General features: G+C 44.9%; 1 protein-coding gene across 11 annotated transcripts in view; it reads right to left on the reverse strand.

The window, feature by feature from the left end:
• The window catches only part of NRP1 (neuropilin 1), a 138992-nt gene extending 118253 nt beyond the window's left edge, over positions 1-20739 (reverse strand). For 6 of the 11 annotated variants that reach the window (XM_032618639.1, XM_032618618.1, XM_032618646.1 and 3 more), the window contains exons 1-2: positions 19363-19941; positions 15818-15992 (exon numbers count right to left, since the gene is read on the reverse strand). In XM_032618639.1, coding sequence (XP_032474530.1) covers positions 15818-15992; positions 19363-19435 — 248 coding nt within the window. In that variant the 5' untranslated portion in view covers positions 19436-19941. Of the gene's footprint in view, positions 1-15817; positions 15993-19362; positions 19985-20453 lie in introns of those variants that run through there. The other 5 variants (XM_032618635.1, XM_032618584.1, XM_032618611.1 and 2 more) reach the window with 4 other exon arrangements.
• Positions 20740-23571: the final 2832 nt, after the last annotated feature.

Here is a 23571-nt window from a genome sequence, read left to right on the forward strand (position 1 = left end):
CAATAGAATTTTGTGTGTATGTTTCAACAGCATCTCAAAATGTCTGAAATGGGACCCACTGCCTCTTTTCTTTGACTATTGACATTACCGGTACTACTGTTTTTTCAGACCCAAGGATGGAGACATTCAACCATTGAAGTCCCAGTCTTCAGCTCCACTCAAATCCTATCACTGGTCCTAACCACGTCTCCTTGAGGATACCTCTTTCTTTCTATTTCCATTGCCACTACTTAACGTTCAGGGAGTGATGGGGACATTTCGGGGGAAGAGATGAAGATGGAATGGTAAGATGAAACATCAACCCATTTACTTAGTCACTAATATTTTTATCAAAGAATTATTACTTTTATGCCCTGGCTAGGGATATGAGGTAGAAAAGATCTCATAAAGCTTCTTTCTTCCCTTTCTGTTGAATTTGTTCCACTTGGAGAGCCAGTAAAATGGCTGGTGGGGCTATAAACCAACTCCAAAAAGTCATAGCTGACTGTGTTCAGCCCCCACTGGGATTCCTGTATATGAATCACCCAGAGGCCGTATCCCCAGCAGCCCTGCTGAGCTGGCTTTTGGCAACGTATACTTTGCAGCAGCCCCAAACCATCCTGGGAAGCTTTGGAAGCTACACGCTCTCTCCGCCACGTCTGGTGCTTCCTGAGGCCCGTCACTCAGGGCCTGCTGGAGGGTGAAACGGGGATGGACTGGGACCAATAATTTCAGGCAAAGAAGACATGACCTGAAGTTAGAAGAGCCAGTCAGTGCCAGGCGTGGAGAGTAGGCATCACCGGTCAAGTATTCGGGGCTGGAGATGAAGTGAATTTGGGGAACAAGAGCAGCCCAGCTGAGGGCTGAATCAAAGCAGGTCTGGAGCCCCAGCAGAGGGTTATAAGTTGAGAGCATCACAGCCGGGAACAAACTCGATGCTCAGCCAACCGTTGCCTCGGCCAGACATTTTCTATATGCATCTTGTTTGGTGCAAGAGCCAGGTCCCCAGGGGGCCTGTCTTGGAACTGCAGGGGAAGCTAATGAGGATCCACAAGCTGGAAGGGCACAGAGGGCACAGAGGGCACAAAGGACACTCCTGCTGCAGCAGCTCTCCTTTGTTTATCACTGTCTTCCTGGAATGTAAGCACCACGAGGGCAGGGCATGATGCTCTAAACCCAAAGAGTAATCGGCACATACTAGGTAGTCAGTAAATGCGTAGTGAATGAGTGAATGAATGAGGTAGCAGGCAACAGTTGAGCTATTAGAGGAGGCATTCTGGTGTCCAAATAAACAATGCTTTACAAAGTGCCTGCATGTATCCCAACTTTCAAGTTTGTGAGTTCTGAATTTATTACCATGTGTATTTTTTTTCTAAGTCTATGTCATGATGAATGTTTAACAGTGAACTCGTGTTCATCATCCATCTCAGGGCCTGTGCAATCAATACATAAACCAAACCCTCAAACACTGATAAGAAACATAAATAGTTTAAAATCTCAAGGTCAGGCCCAGGAAAACTGTAATGACAAAAATAATGGGGGTTGACAGTTCGAGTTCTTTTTTTAGGACGGTGTTTAGAAATACTAGACATTTTTCAATTAAACCTGGGAATTAGCTAAATAACTTTAGACGTTAGGCCACGATTGATCATTCGCTTTAATAAAAATATGGCTCAGGAGGACCAAACAGAGGAGAAAAGTACAATTAGCACGTTCATTCATTTCAGGTCCTGTTTACATTTGCATCTTGAACGACTCGGGCTTATTTTTTTAAAGTAAGTTTCCTGCCTGTAATAGAATCATTAACATTCACCTTTATTGGTAGCGCATCTGTGTTTAAATTCTTCAGAAGCACCTAGTCAAATGTGCTAAGGAAAGGACAAACATAGAAGGACAGCAGATTGTATCCACATCTCTGCCCCTGTTCAGCCTTTGGCAAGCTGCTTAGTCTTTGAATATTTGGGTGATTTCATTCTACAATGGGTCTGGTACAAATAAAGGATGTCCCAAGGATGGGTGAATTAACCTGTGGTTATAAAGAGTTTTGAAATGATGTGCTATCAATGCTAAGTCAAATTATGAAATTACACCTTTGCAAAAATGCTATTGCGGGAATAGATGAATCTGAACATTGTATTTACAGTGTGATTTGCTTCTGAAATAGAATATTCATAATGGGCCTCAGCAGGCGACAACGAAGTGCCATCTTCTCTCCTGTTGATAGACCGCAATTTCAGAAAATGATTTTTTACAGTGGCGTCTGAATAAGCGCCTTAACTCAAGGCTGTTTTACAAACAGATACATAGCTTACACTGCCATGGAGACACAAAGAGTGAGGTGGGATTCATGAACAAAATCGCTGTTGTCATTCCTTTGTACTTTTGCCAATGTAATCTCTGTTCTTTACCATCTAATTTTAACAAGCTATGTTGAACAAAAAGATAAGGTAAAAGCTACTTCTGTGTTAGTGATCAAACCCGAGTTTAGGTTAATACTCAGGTTATCAACTGCAGTTAAATTACCCTTCGAACTTGGCCTGTGGCTCATCTAGTTTCAAGAACAAACAACTCATTCCTACAGAGAATTTCCGTAGCCTGCAAATGTTATATTCGGCAACAGCAGAACAATAAATGAGTATTTCTGAGGCCACATTCCTAGTTCTTTTAAATAAATGATTCGCTAAAACAGGCCTGTTCGTGGGTAAGATTAAGGTCTAGGTGAAAAAGTGAATGATTCCTTGGAATAAATGCGGCCAAAATAGTTTAAAATGCCTGACACAATTGGGGGGTAGAAAACGGACATGAAATCTGTGTCTTGGAGAAAAAAAAGCAGTAGGCAGAGGCTGTGTTGCAAAAGGCAGGGGGGGTCTGGGCTGAGCTGGGGTAGCTTGGAGAGAGAAGTGGGAGGGATGAGGGGTCTTGTTAAAAACCAAAGAAAGGATCGGGAATCAGGGCCAGGCTGAATGGGCAGAAAAGGCATGTTTGGAATTTGCTCCTGTGGCACCAGGGTTCCCCTGCATAAGCTGAGTCCTGCTATGTTAGAGGCAAAAGGGGCTCATTGCGCGGGACCCAACCCTCCCATCTTACAGACGAGGAAACGCAGGTGCAGAAAGATGAAACACGCGAGCCCACAGCTATTTGGAGGCTGTCACTTCTAGAACTCAGGATCACGATGGGCTCCTAGAGGCATCACACTGACCACTAAGCCAGTCTCCGGAGGGAACTGTGAACGTGAGAGCACAGGACGGACCCAAAGGAGAACAAGTTGAGGGCATGATCCGCTGGCCCTCTGCCTCGGCCCCAGCTCATCTTTCCCCCGCAGGGAAATGGAAGAGCTTATCATACGAGTCGTTCTATTCTCTGGATGCAGACAAACCTGAGATGGGAAAGTGAAGGGCTATGGGTTTCCTGACCAGAGATGTCACACAGACATCCAGAAATACCCCAGAGAACTCGTGTAAGGTCATGGCGTCAGGGAGGCAGCAGGAATGTGGAAACCAGCCATGGTGGCTGAGGTGCTTGCTGTTGTGGACATGGCCATGCACCTGCTACTTCTTTGTCCCTCCCTCTTGGGTTGACACTTCCCTATCGTGACACACAGCTTTAAGAAATGCTTAGCAAACACTGTTATGGTGAGAAAGGTGAGAGCCGGGAGAGCAACTGAAACCCCTCACTACCCACTTCAGCAAACGCCTTGGGCTGACTCGGTCTGTCTGCTCTCCAGGACAGCCTCTTGACGTGGCTGCTCTAGGACACAGGGCTTGGTTTTTACCTGGTGACGTGGACAAACATATTTATAACACTCAGCACAGGATGCATCCCGTGTTGCTCTTTCTAAGGGCGAGGTTCACGTTCTACATCTTCCCCCAGCAAGCCTGCTGTGAAGTTAACATGTGCATTTATTGCGGTTGCCAGCTGGAATGGAAGAAGGCTCTAAATTATTTGTGTGAAATTTAGGTAAAGGTGGTTTGGATGTGAGCCCAGATAGTAATATACAATAGACAAAGTTTACAGAGTTGTGATACAAAGTCCCAAGAGTTTGGGGATGTCAGAACATGCTCAGCAACCTGGACTGTTGCTACAAGGTTAATACATTTGATGCCTCTAACCCCAAAACAGATTGTGGAGATGACTGTGAAACAGAAAGAAGAGATTTCTGTCAAGCAGTATCTCTGCATCTTTTTTGAGATTTAGCTAAAGCTACTCACATGTAGAAATTCTAGGCTTTTCAAAGTAGAGGTTTTTAGAGGAAACATGTAAGTTTGACTCCACTACCCTGGAAAATGAAGGGTTTACCTTATAAATGAGAAGTGTAAGTGTGCATGTTCGTAGTCTAATTAAGTTAGAGCTTTTCCCGGGCAGCTGACTCGGTTCTTTGGCGCTAGATGAACACGCTGAGAAGGATGTCAGTCAGCCAATTCAATTCGGCAAATATTAATTGAGCAGCTGCTACAGGCAAAGCACTGTGGGAGGCTCTGCCAGGGCTGGGAAACACTCTCAGCCCCTGCTCTGGAGCATCTTCCAAACTAGCTGGGTGAACAGTAGTAGAATATTAATGATTATGACCAGACACAGAATACTGGAAGGAACATGAGTGATGCATAAACATAGTTCTTGGGGGGGTGTCCGAGGACAGAGAAAGAGACCGCGTTTAATCAGAAATGGCTTTCAGAAGGAAGCATCACTGTGGGTAGGGCCGGATGATGGGCCACACGTTGACAGGGAGACGCAGGTCTGTGTAAGGCACTGACCCCTCGTCCGTCTGGGAAGGAAACAGCCCGTGAAGAGGCGTGAGATAGGAAAGCAGGAGTGACTATGAAGAACTCCAAGGCGGCCACTTTGGCTGAACATAAAAGAGAACCACAGGAGAAAGGCCAGAGAGGCAGGTGGGAGCGACATGGTTTCATTTCTAGTTGAATTGAACTCGTAATTCAAGGCTGAGAAACACAGATAAAGCAAGGGGGGAACAGGGAACTCTCCATGTTTCTAAGTGGCGGGCGGGGTGGGGGGAGAAGGAGGAAAGCCCCATTCCTGAGGCTAATGTGTCAGCACCAGGGATTGGTTAACAAGTGTTGGAATTTGAGTGCTAACAGGAGAAACATAACAGAAAAGATAGATGCGATGGATATTGTAGTTACATGATTTAGAGGCTTTCAACTGATGTGCGGGATGAATAGGAATCAAGAGATGCCCCAGAGTCTCAAGGGTTCTGGACCGTGTTGTGCAAAAGGTGAAAGAAATTCAGGCCGAGAAAAGGCCAGTGGTTTGGGGCATGAGAATCGTCACTGGAATCTAACATCTGCGCAAACAATTCAGTCAACTGGAGGGGAGAGGACTTAGGCTGAGAAGGGTTAAGGGAGAAAGTGGAGTTCTGGGTCGTAGACACCACATTCAAAGCCCTTGGCAGTCATAGGAAAGGGAGAGAGAGGTGAGAGATTAGTCTGAAGAGTAACAGGTCCAAGGAGGGTTTCTTTTACTCACGAGTGGAAAGTCCTACAGAATCTGTTGGACCGGGGAGGCCCACAAGGTCCCACAAGAAAGAAAAGGCCTCCTGCTGGACCCCCCAGCCATACACAGCTGTGGTCATTTCAAAGGAAAACAGTGCTGGGGGAACTCTGAGAGGCTGCAGACATCATTTTTATCACATACGACCATTCCTGAGGGTGAGGTGACGAGAAGAGTCTAAAATAGTAATCTCTTCTCAGCCACTATCCTAAGAGCCTCCCTGCGGACGTGAATCACCCCCTCCGCCCGGCCCCACTATTGGGAAATCTGTCCTAACCAGAAATGGGGGGAAGGAGATGGCAAGGTGAAAGGGGCTGAGGCTGCTAGGAACTGAGGGAAAGCGGGGAGGATGGAAGGGACCATCAGTTTTAAAACACTGATTTTCCCAGCTGCTTTTCACTATGAATTTATAATACAAAATCCATGTAGTTTCCTCTCTCTTGGACACAACTGTAACGGCACTATTTGGTTTCACTGATTGGGAAGAACGGACATCCCTGTTGTAATAACCACCATGACACTGGCTCCTGCCTTAAAGGATGGGTTGGTTTCCCATTGGATCGTACTGAATATATTTATAAGTCCGAAGGCACACCTTGGCAAATAATGGCTCTTTAAAGGCCATTAATGCTATTATCAAGTTTGTGACACTGAGATAGCATCTTCCTTGAATTTTCCAGAAACTCTACCCATCCAGATTTTTATTTTTTATTTAAAAAACTTTTTTTGGAGTATAGTTGATTTTAAATGTTGTGTCAGTTTCTGCTGTACAGCAAAGTGAATCAGTTATACATGTACACATACCTACTCTTTTAAAAATTCTTTTCCAATATAGGTCATTACAGAGTATTGAGAAGAGTTCCCTGTGCTATACATTAGGTCCTTATTAGTTATCTATTTTATATACAGTAGTGTAGATTTTTAGAAGACTGCAATTATGACACACTTAACCAGCCAATTTATTATAAGAACATTCAGAAATTCTTGTTGGCTGAATACACGTTGAGCATGAGATACCATCTCTATTGTGGTTGTGTGCCGTGCTCTTGAAATATTTATGTGTCTCCTCCCAAGGATGCAGACTTTATTGTTTACAGTCTGAACTTATTTTAAGGAAGAAAACCTGCGGATGCAGTTCCTGTTAGAGTAATACCTAGGCTTTATTTAACGTATTTATCTTGTATTCCTAAGATATTTCCACCTACGTTATCTCATCCACGTTGTGTTATTAAGATTGGGAGAGAAAGGAAAGCATTTTGTTTTCTTCAGAAAGAGAAGGAAAAAGATTAACTGAAGCTGTGTCTAGGTAGACACAGACCTTGATGTCGTTCCGTCTTCCTCAGCCATGCTGTTAACACTGTCAAACCACAGTATTAATGGTGGCATAACCAAGCCATTCATAGATTGCAACCCTGCCCATATGACCTGTGTCCTGTCTCATAGATGGGAATGCACGGCAGAGGGGCAATTATAACCCATGTCCCTAATTCTCACCAGAACACTTTTTCACAGGGAGCTGCTAACATGATCCCCTGACAATCAGAAGTCCCCAGTTCGTGTTAATGAGCTAACACACACACCAGGCACGATGCTAGCACAGCTACAGAGGGAAATGAGGATGTGCCTTGAAGGACTGAACCAGTGTAGCCTAATGGTTACTCAGTAGGGGCCTCAGCCAGGGACAAAGAAATTGGCACTGGAATAAAAGGTAAGGAGAATGCAAATTTTTTTCCTTGGAAAAAAAAAAAAGGAAGCTTCCAATCAGTGCTAACTCCCCCCACCCCCTGACCCTTCCCTCAGCTGAATGTCAACAACCTTCGATGAAAAATCAAGTTATGGGCTACCCCTTGTAGGTGCTACTACACCTAAAAAACAACATAATCCTGAATCAGACCAAGTCAACCCAGTGCCACCAACTTTGTGGGGATCCGTGTCCTTCATTGTCTTTGAGTCAAGAGTGTGTTCTTTCTTCTTTAAATTTGGAAATTTAGTGCCTTCTAATTTTGTAAAGCTATCTAGCCAGGACTAAGATTTTGACCACATCTTAACTTCTTCCGTGCCATTTCAGTGACCAAGGGTATCTTACACAACAGCAGGCCTGCTCACAGCATCTGGTGGTTACAGAGTCAGATGAGGACTTGAAATCGTGACTACACTGACTGGCCTTTGCCTCCTCTGGCTGTTCTAAAGAAATGTAAGAACTCGAATGGGGAGACATTCAGCATCCTCTTTCAGACGGGACTTGGCTGTGCTCTCCGTGACATGCCAATCTATCACAGAAGCAACAAGCCATCACCTCCAACCTGTCCGGCTGCTTGTACAAGTGTCTGAACAGATAAAAACAAAATACTCTGGAGCATTGGTTTCTTCTCAAAAAACACTCTTCTGTTTCTCATAGGGACCCAGTGCCTTGAGCAAACATTCTCTCTTTAACCCTTACAGAGTCACTGTGGCCAACACAAGTATCGAAATCTTACAAATAGGGGAGCTGTGGGAAAGCAAAACTTTCCTGCTATTTGCCTGAAATTCAGTGAATGAGGGGTGTTTGGAAGAGAACCCAGTCTTCTTAGTCCTGGGCTTGTGAGGATCTGGTATACAGCTGGTACAGCTGGTATCTCATATGTCCCTTGAACTAACTGTATAAATGGAAACTTTGGGCTGCCTGGTTACCAGGCCTTCAAATAAATATTGTATTTATGTGTGTTTTGTGTTTTCAAACTCCATCAACCGAAGGAACCAGAATTCAGATACACCCCCTGCCGCATCCACCGCAAATTTCATTGCTAAGACAAGTTTTGACTCAGTGGAAAATCATCAATTTGTTGGAAGTTTCTGTGCACAAGGCTTCACTTAATCCAAACTAAGAGTTTAAAATTTAAGTCCTTCCTCAGAATCAGCTGGTTTGTATTTAAATTCTTGTGTGTTTCATAGAAGAAAACGGCTGCTGAATAAAAAGTAGTCTAGTAATATTTCATTCGAATTTTCGCATTCAAAAAGTATATCCCAAGCCGCTTCAATCACAAAGATGGAAAGATATTGGTGCAGCAGCTGAGCATTTGGGGTCAGTTAATTTCACTTTTCTAAGCCTCAGTGCTATCATCTGCAAAACAGGATGATAAAAAGATTAAGTGAAATGAAGTCCGACGAAGCACAGAGTGTTTAGTGAGCACATGGCAGCCACAGAGGACTAAGCAGCAAGAACCAGCCACGACGACTCCTTTCTATCAACGTTACGTGGCAGCCTGGACGGGAGGGGAGTTTGGGGGAGAATGGATACACGTACATGTATGGCTGAGTTGCTTTGCTGCGGGCCTGAAACTATCACAACATTGTTAATCGGCTATACTCCAATATAAAATAAAAAGTTTAAAAAATTTTTTAAAAAATTAAGAAATAAATATTCTATTGATGACTTAAATTAAAGGAGAAAAAACACATTGACCATAAATAAGATATAAGATATGTGCAATACAGACCTGGGCTTGATGAGGAGAAAAACTACGTTACAAGCAATTGAATGGACAGAAGCCAAAAGTTTTTTTTTTTTCCTCTCCGTGCTTCTGCAGAATTTAGTAGAATTCTGAATGAAAGCAGTTCACCTTCTGTGCTATCTGTAAAGACTAAATGACTTCAGCCGTAAGCCATCATAATGTGTTTGGTGTGCTTCACAGCCAGTCTGAGGGTTGTCCCGACCTTGTGTCATCCTAACTGACCTGGATACGGGACACAGTTCAATCAACCAGAGAAGAGCAGGAAATATCTTCTTTGGAGGTGCTATGTTCTGCCAGGTCACTGACTCCTAGAGTCAGGATTGATTACAAACACCCAATTAAGAGGCATTTGGAACCTGATCTGAACACTAATCTTGTCTCTTGTTTTTCTTCAGGCTTAATGATCAGCCTTGATGAATACTACAACGACCATTAGTTAAGTCTATTTTATAGTCTCCCTCACAAGCACGCACACGCACATATGTGTTTGTGTATGTGCTTCTCCGAAGGATGTCAGCACGCATACAAGTATCATGTTTTACGCTGGAAGGAAAGGAGCTGATAATACGCATGCCGGCTGCAGGCATATGTCTCCCTTGGATCAATTTTGAAGGGCCGCCTCCCCAAAATGAAATCTGGTTGGAAATGCCAGGCACATGTTGATTCAATTGGGTAAGATTTCAACTAATCTTCTCATAAAGGTTGCTTCTTTCAAATTACGGAAATGCCCAACACACAACGACCTTGTAATACTCAAAATTCATTATGATCCAATGTGATTGCTTATAGGAAGAAATAATAAAGGAAATTAATTTTATTAAACACATGGAGCTCTTTTCAAATTAAATCAGTGCTAATGCGGAAAGAAATCAAAAGGAAGAAAGTAGATGATTATCTGTTTGAGCAGCAACAAAGGATGCTGCAGGTGGTAGCAACCACACTGACATCCGCTGTTCTGAGAAGAGTTCATTTCTACCCATTCAATAGTTTTTTAATTGAATTTAGCTTGGTGGTGGTGCCTCTCACGTTGCCCATGTTGGGAAGTTACTTGAGATCAAAATCAGCAATGAAAAGATGAGGAAAAATAAAGCAAAGGAAGATCGTTCTGAATTTGCCTGGCATAAAAAGCAGGCTCTTGGACCAAAAACTTTGTGTTTATTTTAACATAACTGTAGTATAAGCAAGAAATATATTTCTGGGCTTCCCCGGTGGCGCAGTGGTTGAGAGTCCGCCTGCCGATACAGGGGACGCGGGTTCGTGCCCCGGTCCGGGAGGATCCCACATGCCGCGGAGCGGCTGGGCCCGTGAGCCATGGCCGCTGAGCCTGCGCGTCCGGAGCCTGTGCTCCGCGGCGGGAGAGGCCACGACAGTGAGAGGCCCGCGTACTGCCAAAAAAAAAAAAAAAAAGAAATATATTTCTATAGTAGTCAAAGAAAAACAATTAGAAAAAATGCTTCAGTAAGACTGTTTTTGGATTAGAACATGTTTTTCTATCCCCATTCCAAAGAGTTTGGTGATCTTCAAAGGACAGTACATCCAGACTTCAAGACTATAGATGAGTTTTGTCTGATTTTGAAATTCATAAAAATGGAATCACAGAAGTCAGGATGGCAGCTGCCCTTGAGGCCAAAGGTCAGAGACTTAAAGTGGACAGGAGGTGGCCTCTTCCTAGGAAGCTGGAAACGTTTGCTCTGGTTCGGTTTATATGGGTATGCTCACTTTGTAAAACTGTATCAAATGTTACACTTACTTGTATATTTTTCTAGATATAGATTATAATTTAATATATTTTTATATTTAGTATAGAAAAAAGAGAATTATTTTGGCAAAAAACACCCACTGTTTTCCATAAAACAAAGTCCTTGTTTGCTTTGGTCTAAGTGATGCTCTAAAACCCAAGTCTAGGACTAGGGGTACGCCCATGCCTCAGATACAAAAAAACTCACTAATCAGGCTAGATAAATACTTTAATGCAATTTAAAAAAAATAAAATTAATGCAAAAATCCATGCTGAACAAAGATCAAAACAAAAAATATAACTTAGGGAAACCAAAAATGGAACTTTTAGTCCCCAAATTCCCTATAACAACAAAGTTACCATTGTATAATTACATTTTCAGGAAAAATCAGATTTGAGGAGCTAAGGGAAGATTAATTTTCATTCAGTGAGTTTATATTCTATGAAAATAAATGGTGTTTCAAAGTTTATAACAGCTTAGGAAATTTTAAAAGTAGCATTAAAGACAATGTGTGATTTATTCCAACAAAATCCCTAGACTTGAGTATCGTCTCTACTTAATTACAGTTTTATGTGTCTAAACTTCATATGAAGTTACAAGAGTGAAATCTTCCTTTGATTGCACTGAATTAAGAAAAAGACACCAATTTATTGGTTACACAAAGAAAAGGCTACAAATCGTCATGATAGAAAAGCATTTATGGGATGTTAGCCTTGCGTCTTGGTGAAATCCTACAAAACAGCCCTGACAAATCAGGCAGTGAAGTCAGGAAGTTGTCACTCAGAAGACCTCCCTTCTCCCCCATCACCACCACATTTTTAGACTCTCTTTCTGGAGCTTCACATTCATTTTCCTAATGTTTTTAACCCAATGTCTGTGAAATTTTTATTGCTCCCCAGATGACATCTGATCTGAATGTAACCACACACCTCCTTGCTCAGCAGTATTTGTCACAAACCATTATAAATTATCATGCTGATAGTTTGCATTGCTGGGAAACCGGAAAAGCTCCATAAATTCTAACTACTGTATCAATGACATTCTTGTTTATTATGCAGATATAAAGTTTTATGAGAGTCAAGATGGCCGCTTTACCACCGAAGGAAACTCCAGTGGAGTAAAACCCAACCAGCTCAGTGTAAGTTCTGAAAACCATTTTCAACGCACCATGAACACTGCCTTCTGACCAACACTCTGCAGGTGGGTTTTTCTTTCTTTCCTGCTTTTAACTCTGCTTTGACACTTCACAAGCATGGAGGAGTTTGCTGGTGCAAAAGAGAGAAATCAGATTCCTCCTTTTCTTCTCCATTCAGAACATCCTATAGCCGCCTCCAGTATCAACATCACAATAAAACCAGGCACAGACTAGTTAGCTAGAAATCCCAGCCCAAGATTAGCCTGCAGACAGATGCTCTATGGCTCCATGGATTGACTGATTGATACCACACCTTGTTCAATGAAAGAATTCAGGGAGTTCTCATATTATGTTTTTGATGCTTATTTGTAATGAAACGTGATTCAGGGGTGGCATACACATAGATGGTTGAATTTTTAAAGCTACCAGGCACAACGTGGACATTCATTTTCCTTAAGGCAATATCCTCCCCCACACCCCCCCCACCCCCCGCCCGCCCCACCCCCACCCCCACCAACCACTGTAAAAACCTTTCTGTAAGGTTAGCACAGGTTAACTATGTACTGGGCCAGTCCTGGTACTCTTCACATGAAAATATGTGATTGTGTGCATTTCACTGTATGGTTAAAATTATGAGAGAATATTTTAATTTCATGATAAAGAAAACAATAAAATAGAAATAAAGGTATTTTTCCTACCAGAGCTTGGCTATTTAATTACTTATTTATTCCTACACTCGAAGAAACAATTGTTTACTTGGGTCTCCAGGATGTTTTGCAATAAGCAAATTGTGAAGGAATCAATTTCTTGAGCGCTCCCATTATGAAAGCTGACTATTCGAACACCGACAGTTTCAAGAGAAATGCAGGATGTATTGTATGCGGATCATCCCCATTATTGGATTAACACATTTAGTTTGCTTAGTTTCCTATGTCCAAATGTTCTAACAATCACCAAGTTGTTAAAGATATCCTAAGAATGATAATAACGGCTTCTGAGGGGAGCTTCTAGCTTTTCAAAGGGCTTTCATATCCACTACCCTATTTTATCTTACTATAAAACGGGAACAGCAAGTACTTTTTACTGCTATTAGACATATAATATAGCTGAGACAAGGAAAGACATTAAATATCTCAAATAAGACAAACGGCTTGTTCTTAACAGAAATGATAAGTAAAAGCTTCCCAGTTCTCTAAACGTGATGTGTCATCTCAAATACATTTTTGGAAGTAGCTTAATATAAACTAAAAAACCCCACAATCCACCAAACCCCCAAAATCTATACTTTTGCACATCCAACATAAACTTTGGAAGTCTATGAATTTATTCCTACAGGAGTTTCTGGTGCTTTCCATTTTGCTAGGGAATTCTAACCCCCTGTAGATTTTAAAGCTGTGGATTCTTCTCACAACCCAAAGGAGATAATTGTGCCACATGTGTAGAACTTTCAGCTGCAACCTTCAACAATAACCAGGAGTCATGTGGACCAGTCAGGAAAGATAGTGATGGCAAATGTCTTAAGTTGGTCTTTCTATATCATTTTTGGAATTTTCATTGATAAAACAATCAGGTAGCACCACTTGGAAACATGGCACAAAGATATTTTCCAGGGCCATAATCTCCATTGACCATATCAAGCTAAAGGTATCAGTCTTCAAGACTGGGCAGGAGATGGCTCCTTCACAGAGAACAAATACTCACTTGCTACAATTAAAAAAGCACCTTATTCTGTAGCATTAAAAAACAAAAACAAAACTCACCATCATAATTACAGAAACAATCTTCTTGGCCTTGTCAGTTTCTTGCTGATATCACTTAAAGGGTCCCTTACTCTGAGTTATAATTATCCCTGTTCTTATCATCTTTAAATAACAAAACTAACAAAAAAGTTTGCTCCCCCCATCCTACCATACTCTACCTCACATCATGATATGGCAGAGAATTATTTAAGGCTTGCTGCGTGCCAGACACTTGTAAACACTTTACACACATTATCTCATTCAACTGGCTTCCCCTTCTTACACTCCTATGCAGTTGGGTGCTGGAGCTGGCTCACACCAGCTCACGAGAACCAGATGTACACAGTTCTTTGCAAGTCTGTGCACAGTGACATCACTGTAGTTTGAAACTGGCCATGGTAGGAATATTTACACTACAGAAATCGGCAAATATCACAGATCAGGACTTGACCTATCCCCTCCCTAGATCCAGTTGTTAACATTGACCAGCATACCACTGCTAATAACTATTCTGAATTCCTTAACTGTTATATTACATATATACATGGTCAAAACTCTCAGATCAGGAATTAGTAAGCATGAGTTTACTGAAATCTAACAGCATCTTATTTTGAGGAATAATGTTATTACTTGAGTGTGTTTTACCAGAGTTTCTTAAAAATATCTCCTATAGCAGTTTAAGTATTGGTAAAATGCAAAACATAAAACAAAACAAAATAAAATGAAATGGAAAACAAGTCTCCAATTTGTCTAGGTGACTGACATTGTAAAAACCACCATACAGAATACTGGCCAAAAAAAAAAAAAAGAATTCCCTGTTTCCAAGAAGTTACTGGAACACTCTATTAATGTCAACCTTCACACAAGATTAAAAAGTCAATATAATGCCCTGAAGCACTTCTGAATCACAGAACAAAGATTCAATTGAAATTGGCATAATTTTACCTGTAGTGTTCCACTGATTATTTGGAAATTGACCAACAGGACACGAATGTATGCTAATTCTCCAGGCACCAGATGTTGAATTAACCAGATGACCTCATCTCCCTGACCATGAAAAACTAGTTTACCCCACCAAACCAACAGGTTCTTGAGGACTTCTTGCATATTTTCATACTATTCTTTTCTTCTCTAAAAGGGTTATGTGTTGGCAAAGAAAATATCTTAAATAATGTAACTCATTTGAAAACTTGGGAAAACATATCAGTCTTTGAGAAACACTTTAGAAGTGAGATTTAAATAGATTACTTGCCTTTGCTAAAACTATATATCTAAACATCACTGAAGGTTGTTATTCAGGTTCAAGTCTCTGGAGAATACACCATGTGCAGTGTCAGTGTGCCAGAACAGGATGACACAGATAAAGACAGAGACAGGTGGTCTGCTGCATGGATGTCCAGTGAGAAAAGCAAACCTGGATCTGAGTGGACTGCCGCTTGCAATGTTCAAACATACTTTCCAACTGTGGAAAGCAAAACCTACACACAGTTCTTTCATACGAAGTGAGGAAATATAATTTAGACTGTCCCTCTAGTGAGAATGTTTTCATAATAATGAAACCTGGTATAACTTCATGCTTAGTAACTTAACCATAGCAGGAGATAGGAATGCAAAAGCACATGAACAAACATTATATTCATCGTGAATTAACAGTTCTTTTAGCATGTTCCATAAGAGATCTGCAGTTATTAATCTACTATAAAAATCCCTCATTAGACTTACCCTATAGTCCTCATTTTTTTTTTCAATGACCATTTGCTTTGGTCACGTCAAACTCAGTAAGATAAACACAGTTCTTAGATCACAAAACATGCCCCAGATTTGTTTAAAAAAAATACCCGACCTCACCATCTGCCAATGCACTATATGAGCGTGACCTACGATATTTAGTAAGAACTCAAGTGAGAGTTTGGGTTTCTAATTCTTCACCTTTCCAGGAAAAAAAGACGCATATATACACATTTCTTAACAAAAGAGTTCCAAAACCAAAAGTGTTAACAGGAAAAAAGAGTATGAGAAATTACACATTTAAATATAATCTCCCTGGTTTAGGGAACTCAGAAATCACTTAACATAATTTAATTTCCATACCATTGACACATGATCTGGCCTAGATCAGAATCCCTCCTGGATCCATTTACATTCTAGGTGGTTCACAGACTCCCCCCCCATAGACACCTGCGCCCACTAGATGGTGCTGTGGCGCCCTGTTCAAACATTCTCACTTACTTGCAGTCTCTGTCTTCCAAATCGAAGTGAGGGTTGAAGTTAATCATAATTCTCTGATATGGGTCAGGAGCCTGAATCAGCCATTCACATTTTTCACTTGGGTGATAAGAATGAGGATAACCAGGAGATGTAAGGTACCCGGGGCTTTCGATTTTTATAGTATCTCCACATTTATCTGCAATAAAAATAATATTTTAGTAGACCTTTTCCTGACAACCAGTTAGGTATTCTAAATTTACATATAAATGACCGGTTATTAAACATTCCATAACTCTTTAAGGGGAGCTCCAAGAGGCGCCTGCAGGTCCTTCAGGTGGCGCCAATACCAACACACCACCAAAGGACACTCTTTGATCTCAGGAAGTCGGTTCAGGAGGAGAGCGGACTGAGATCTGATAGGACTCCACCCCCACCCCACACAAAGTTCCCTCCCAAGAAAAAGGTCTTCTAGCATTAAAAACATTAAGTCCCCTCAATGGATGTTAACATGGTCCCCAGGGAGCCTCTGCTAGACTTAATTATCCCCCCAGAAGTGTAATTGCATTAAGGAGCAAGTTCTAAGTGAAGGCGACTAAAAGATGCTATTTGACCCTTTGTGTTGCTTTTTGATGATAAGCCTGGTCTGTGTCATTGATCAGTGGGGATTGTCATCCAGGATTTCAATTGGCTTAGAGCCAGACCTTTTGTTGTTGTTGTTTTATCTGCCTGTAAACCTAAGTGATTTTGAGTTATCTCTGCTTTTGAGATCCAGATCATCAGAGAACAAAGTATATGTGGTGAAGCAGAAATAATTCTGCTCTACTGCTCCAAGTTGCTCAGTCTTGGAGACCAGATCAAAGTAACTGGGCAGAAAGAAAAATAAATAGCTACACAGCATTAATTCTAATTACCTACAAGTTGGAAAAAAGCTCCACCACAGGGAGGTCTGGGTATCACATATGATGAGCTACACTGTCACAGTTTAGGAAAGGTGAGCTAACAAGCTTTGAGCCCTCCTTCCAAAAAACCCAAAAGCCAAAGTGATTCACTAAGAGCCAAAGAAACCAGTCTCTGGGCTGCTTTATTGTTCAGTGTGGACCCTCATTGTCACTTTTAATGATGGATTTCATATTGGAGAGCCTCAGCCTGCAATGCTGCCACATTTACTGATGCTTAATTTCGAGCAATAAAAATTTGGTGCATAAACTATGTAAGAAGAACAGGTATGAAAGCAGTGAAATATATAAGCCTATCAATCACAAATTTTCAGTAATGGTATATATAGATTTTAATATTGCATCTAATAGATTCCCTGTGGAAAGCGAATGGCATTCTTTGCTCTCAGCATGAATTTATAAATCTACAGAATTTTATTACAGGAAAACCAGGTCAAATGGAAATGAAAGATGAAGTGCACATCAAAAATACATAAAGCTACATGCATTACAGAAATCATTTCCCATAAATTAAAAAGAAGATAATATAAGTTACATTGTTTTTCTCAATTGCTAGATGTTTTTGACTTTGTTTCTTAGACTGGGGGTAGCCTTATATGGGTTTCCTTTGCCTTGGCTTTTAGAAGCTTAAGGTTTGCCAAGAAGAAATGATGTTGTAACCGGAGTTCAGAATCTCAGCTAATGATCATATTGGGCTCTGTTACGTGATTCTGCCGAGGCTCTTGCATTATTTTAAATGTGCAGAAAACTTGGAAAGCGACCCCATCTCATTAAGTCTCCTCCAGCTCTGTACAAACATCATGGCAGTGTCTGGCATCTGTTAGACGAGTGAAATAAAACAGCACTGCTTGTAGCCACTCGACAGAGTCACTTCAGAAGACATTTAGGTGGATTCAGTACCACACCAGAGCTCTTTAATCTGTGACTTCTGAGAAAGTGACAGTGTAATAAGATAATGCGGACTCCTAGACTCCCTGGCTCTGTTAAATCTCTCTAACAGTTGATTAAGAAAGAGCTGTTTCTAACGATTCTGGACCATTAGTCCTAAATAAGGTTAATGAATTAATTTAGCAGACCCTGGTACTTGAAGGAGGTGGACATGGCTGGAAGAGGTCTGCTGAGCTACAGAGGCATTAACTGGCTCTGGTCCCTGCAAGCACAGCAACATGGGTTTAACTAGTCAAGTCACCGACTGAAGCTCAGGGTCTCAGCCTTCCCCAGATTTCTGTGAAGAAAATTAAGAAGTATATATATTTCTCATGTAGGTACATACACATACACCCCCACACACAGACATATGGAGCTCACAACCTAAAGTCTGAAAGCTATTTGCATTGGATTTCAAATCCATCCTATGAACACCACCACCGATTTAATCTCCAGAGTTGTGGAGGCAGAGGTTGGGTTGCTGTAATTTCTAAAGTCTAACCACTTGAGCTCTTTCAATTGGAGTGAATGTTATTTCGTTCCCTGCCAGACTATAGGAAGATGCCATCATCCGAGGTTCATTAATAAATTGAACTCCACGTTCACAATTGTGTGTGTGTGTGTTTTGCTTCCAAGTGTATCTTTTAGAACACTGCTTGGTAGCTGTTGGGGAAATCGATTGCTTCAATCACGAAACCTCCAGAAAGCATATTAGAAAGATTAACTTCCATCGTAAAGATGTGATTTACATTCCTCTCGGTATGAACTCCTCCACTTGTGGTCTCTTATTAAAACAATATACCACCGTACGTAGCGGATGGTCTTTCCTTCTAATTACTGATTGAAATCTAAGCCAGACAAAAGTAAATATTTGATAATTAGTTAATAATAATTGCTGTATCTTGACTTACTGTAAAGATAATGCCATCCCCTTGCTTCCACCTACTTTACCGTGTAAGTCAAACATGCCTACAACCAGATCCCATTTTAAAACACACTATTTAGGTTACAGGATACTGTTTATAACCCAGCACCGTCTTCCATTTACTTAACAGTGAGTGGTTTTAAAAGCTAAGTGGAAGCTGCAACTAGGTTGGGGATTTTCAGATATCCTGGTGCCTTACACTGTATATATCAGATTCCTTTACTGACACGATGTAACTTTCATTCATACTCCAGACAGATCAGGGCCATTTACAAAAGCGGAGGAGAGAGTTACATCCACCAGCAAACCGCTATCTCCTGCAGGCACCCACCAGAGGAAACAGTTCGGGGGAGCTGCTCGAGAACCAGGAAGTTCTCCTGGTAAAGTGTTCATTAACTTTCAACAGCCATCAGATTTCTGAAAGGGCGTCTCATCTAATTTGCCTTTGGGAGGAAACATTATTAAGATAATTGGCGTGCTGCTCTGGGAAGGTAAGCAGTTCTGCCTTGTAGCGGAGGTAGGAAAACCTCCACGGCCAAACAACCAACTTCGGGAGGGAGTCAGAGCACTTGAAATCTCCCTGCCCTACACCGACTGATCTTATTGCTTGATTTCTCCGCCTGGATAAAAGTTTCCTTCGCCCAGGAGGCGGCTCTCCGCGGTGGATCCCGGCAGCTGGGCGCGGGTCCGGGGTCCGGACGCGGGCAGCCTGGAGCCGGGTTCACCCCCTTGGCCGCGCGTCTCCGCCTGTCACTTACCGTTGCGAAAAGCGCCGGCCGCCGAGAGGACCAGGGCGAGCGCGGCGCACAGGAGCGGTAGCCCCCTCTCCATCCTCCCTTCGCTGGGTTCCCGGGCAGACGCGGGAGAACCGAACGTGCAGGGAAAACAGAGCACCGGGGCGATCTCAACAATCCGGAGCGCTTCCACTCCTCCCAGAGCTGTAAAATCCTCAGTCCGTCTTGGAGAAAGGAAAGCGGCGAGGCAATGCCGTGATCCGAGAGAAACCCTCCTCTTTTTGTGTCTCAAGTCGCCTGCATCCTGTCATTTAGCTCCGGTTTCCTCTCTCTTTTCCCACACTTGTTCCTCTTCCAGGAGCCACTGCCCGGGCCATGTCTCAGAAAAAAAAAGGGGGGGGTGGTGGTGGTGGTGGGAGGAGGAGAGACGTAGAGAAACGCACACCAACGCCAATTTCCAGAAAGAAAGAAAAAAAAAAAATCCGGCTTGTTTCTGGACGCGTTGGAGCCGAGGAGCTGGCGCCCAGGGGAGGTCCGAGGTGTCTGCGCGAAGGAGAGGAGCAAGCAATGAAAAGATGAGCGGGAGACGGAGTTGTTTCACCAACTGCACCCCTGCTTCCCCCACCTCCTCCTCCCCTCCCCTTCTGGAGCCCTTCCCTCGCTTCCTCCCGCCCCTCTCCCCGCACGGGCTCGCCAGCAATTGCCTGACAGGAGACGGGGAGGAACAAGTTTCCCTCCGTGTGCGTTCCCCGTGCGTCTGTCCGTCTCTCCCGCAGGCCCTGTTGGGACCTTCCCGGGAAGGGAGGCGCCGGGGGTCCGCGCCCAGGGCGGGCTGGCGGGTGTGTCTGGGGCGTCGAGGTCGGTGGCAGAGCCAGGGTCGAGCTGGCCCACCTAGGCGTGCTCGCTCGGACCCCCGGGGGGTCCCAGCCCAGGATCTTGGGGATCCGCCGCCGAGGCGTGCAGGGCGCTCGGGAGGTAGCGGCTGCTGCTCCTAACTCCGGACGCCCGGGAGGCGGCCGGGTAGTGACCTGGGGCAGGAGCAGCAGGGCGCCCCTGGACGCTGCGGGACAGGCCCGGAGGGGCTGAGGAAGGCGCGGCAGGGGTGGGGGACGCACCCCGGAGCCAGGCGAGGGTCGGCAGTGTCGCTGCCACGTAGAGCCGAGTCAGTAGATTGGCGCGGGCGAGGCTGTGCTGCGGCCCCACCCGGCCTCCCTGCCCGGTAAAGGGGCGCGCTGCTGGGCGCCTGGCATGCTCGGGTGCCCGCCGCGCGCCGCGGGCTCCATTGTTACCCAAGATCTGGTGTCCTCTCCTCTGGGTCAGAGGGGACCGTGGAGGGTGGAAGCTGGTGTGCCTTCCAGCTAGGGGGCAGTCGTCGCCCGACCCCGCCCAGCATCCTGACTCGGAGCCCAGGTGCTCGGGGTTTGGAAATTAGGGGTCCAGTGCAATCAGGGGGGAGGGGAACAGTGGCGGGGGCGGGGTTTGCTCCTGGCAGGGCTCTCACTGTACCAGTTCAGACCACAGGCCAAGGTCACGCCGGCCCTCCAGCTCCTCCCCCCCCCTCCGCCTCCCACGGCGGCGTCCTCACTGTGGGCTGGATGCCCCCCAGTTCCATCCCCGAGGGCTTTCCGGGAGCTGCTGCAGAAAGCCTCTGCGGATAGGAACAGCAAGGACATTTCAGGGAACAGACAGGTTTTGGCAGCGGATCAGGCCCTTGAGAGGGGTAAATGCCCGCGGACCCCCTCCGAAGGAGTTCGTGGGGAAGGTGAAAAGGTCAGACGCCTCCTGGGAACGGCGTTTCTGCACACACCCGAAAGCAGAGCCTTATTCCTACCTGGCGCAAAGAGCTGGCAAAAGAGATTTAGGAATGTTGGCAGGAAGACTCTGGTCAAAGGTTTTGGCGGAAGAACTAGGGGCGGGACGGGAGAGAGGAGGCCCAGGGCGCGCGGGCTCCGGGCGACGGCTCAGCGCTCGCGGGTGGCGGCTGGGCACGGTGGCGCGCGCCGGTTGGGGTGCAGGCGAGCCCCGCGCGGTGCAAAGCTGCACCCCGGGCTCGCCCGGCCGCGCCCGGGAAGTCCCCGCCTCCAAGCTGGAGACCAGCACCCAGGGCGCCGCGAGTCGCCCTGCCCAAGAGCGCCTGTTCGCCCTCACTGGTTTCCTCCTTCTCGGCTATCCCACCCCGGACGCGGGGTTGGAAGGGGGCACTACGAGGCCGGGAGTCAAATGCCTGGGTGGAGCGGAAGGGGCAGTGGCGGGGCGAGACAGGGCGCCAGCCGCGCCCTGCGCAGACCCTGGGGAGTCAGCGCCGCGGAGGGAAGCCCGGGCGCTTGGCTACCGCGAGCGTGCGACGCCTCCTCCCCGCCTTCCTCTCGGTTCCCGGCGCACCCCCGCCAGTCCCAGTCCCCGGCTGCGCGGGGCGAGCGGCATCGTCAGATTTGGGGTGACCCCGGGCGACCTTAGCCCGAGGCTCGGAGGGAGAGGCGCCTCTCTGAACCTGGCCGGTTGACAGAGAAGGCGAACCGGGCGGCGCAGCGCCCGGGCGTCCTGGAGTCCTGGAGTCAAGGCTGCCCTCCTCCTTCCTAGTGGGAACTGCGCGGCCGCGCTCGGTCCGGGAAGCGGTTTTGACCCGTCTCTGTGCCTCCGCGGGGTGAGCGAAGGGGCACAAGCGGAGACTTGATCTGTGTTGTTTTTAGAAAACTGCCGCCAATCTCTCTTCCCTTTCCCTGCTGAGTGTGCATTTCCCAGGTTGGAGCCACCAGCTAACAAATAAAGCCACCAGATCCTGCACTCAGAGAGGCACTGCCCTCACTCCGCAACCTCGCCCCCGGGCTCCCTCCCGCCTTTCCCGGGGAAGGGCACCTCCCGCGGGTCGAGGCGCAGAAAACGTCTGTCTCTTTCTTGCGCCCCAGCTGAGCATTTTGCCAGTCTCTCTCCAACCAACTAATAAGACACGCAGAAGGTACTCTGGGGGAAATATCATATTTAAGTTCTGCCTCTGATTTTTCTGGTCTCAGCTGATCTGAGGCTTTTCTGGACTCCGGAGTTTCCACACGCAGTACTGGGTAATGGGAGCCCTACCGCACTGATTGATAATTGCCCGCTAGTGGGTTGGTGCAGAGCAAATTGTCCTCGCTAACAACCTCTTTCCTCTGCTGTTGGATTCTACTAAGCGCAGAAAAGGGTCAGTTTTAGACTTCTGCAATTCCCCTGCAAAGGGAGACAGACCGACCTTTACTTGATGTAAGTGATAGACACAGGAAGAGTTTGGCAGTATTCCTAGGTTGATTTTATTTTGGTCTTGTGAACACATCATTCTTCCGGACACCACAAATCCCCAGACTAGGTAGGACCCAATTCCACTGAAGGGAAGATTCATCACACCCGAGTGCCAGTCAGAGGCCCTGGATGGGCAGTGCCCAGCGCAATGGACTCCCATGGAGGGGTTGCTGTGGGAAGAAGGCCCTTCGCTTCTGCCTCCTGAGCGGGGCTGGAACCTAGGCCCATCATTAAGAACAGACTGGGTGCATACAGAGTGAAGTGAGTCAGAAAGAGAAAAACAAATACCTTATGCTAACACGTATATATGGAATTAAAAAAAAATGGTTCTGATGAACCTAGGGGCAGGACAGGAATAAAGACAAAGACACATAGAGAATGGACTTGATGACACGGGGAGGGGAAAGGGGAAGGGTAAGCTGGGACAAAATGAGAGAGTAGCATCGACATATATACACTACCAAATGTAAAATAGCTAGCTAGTGGGAAGCAGCCGCACAGCACAAGGAGATCAGCTCAGTGCCTTGTGACCCCCTAGAGGGGTGGGATAGGGAGGGTGGGAGGGAGATGTGAGAGGGAGGGGATACGGGGATGTATGTATATGTATAGCTGATTCACTTTGTTATACAGCAGAAACTAACACACCATTGTAAAGCAATTATACTCCAATAAGATGTTAAGATATAGACTGGATGGTAAATGTATGGTTTCTTTCATCAAGCGCTCATCAATTTGTCAAAAATAAGGTGAGAGCCATTGCTCCCATAAGGCCATTTGAACCGCTAACGTCCTCAAAGTATTTCAGGTTGGTGCATATGGAGACTGGTATTTCAGATCTGTTTCAAGTCTAGTCAAGTTTTTTAAAGCATCAAGTCCACATATTTCAGAAAAGCAAGGGCACAACATATTTTTAGTAGGAGCTAACCTACATTTGAAATGTAAGAATGGAAGAAGTGAAAC

Source organism: Phocoena sinus, chromosome 2 (genome assembly GCF_008692025.1).
Source record: "Phocoena sinus isolate mPhoSin1 chromosome 2, mPhoSin1.pri, whole genome shotgun sequence".
NCBI lineage: Eukaryota > Metazoa > Chordata > Mammalia > Artiodactyla > Phocoenidae > Phocoena > Phocoena sinus.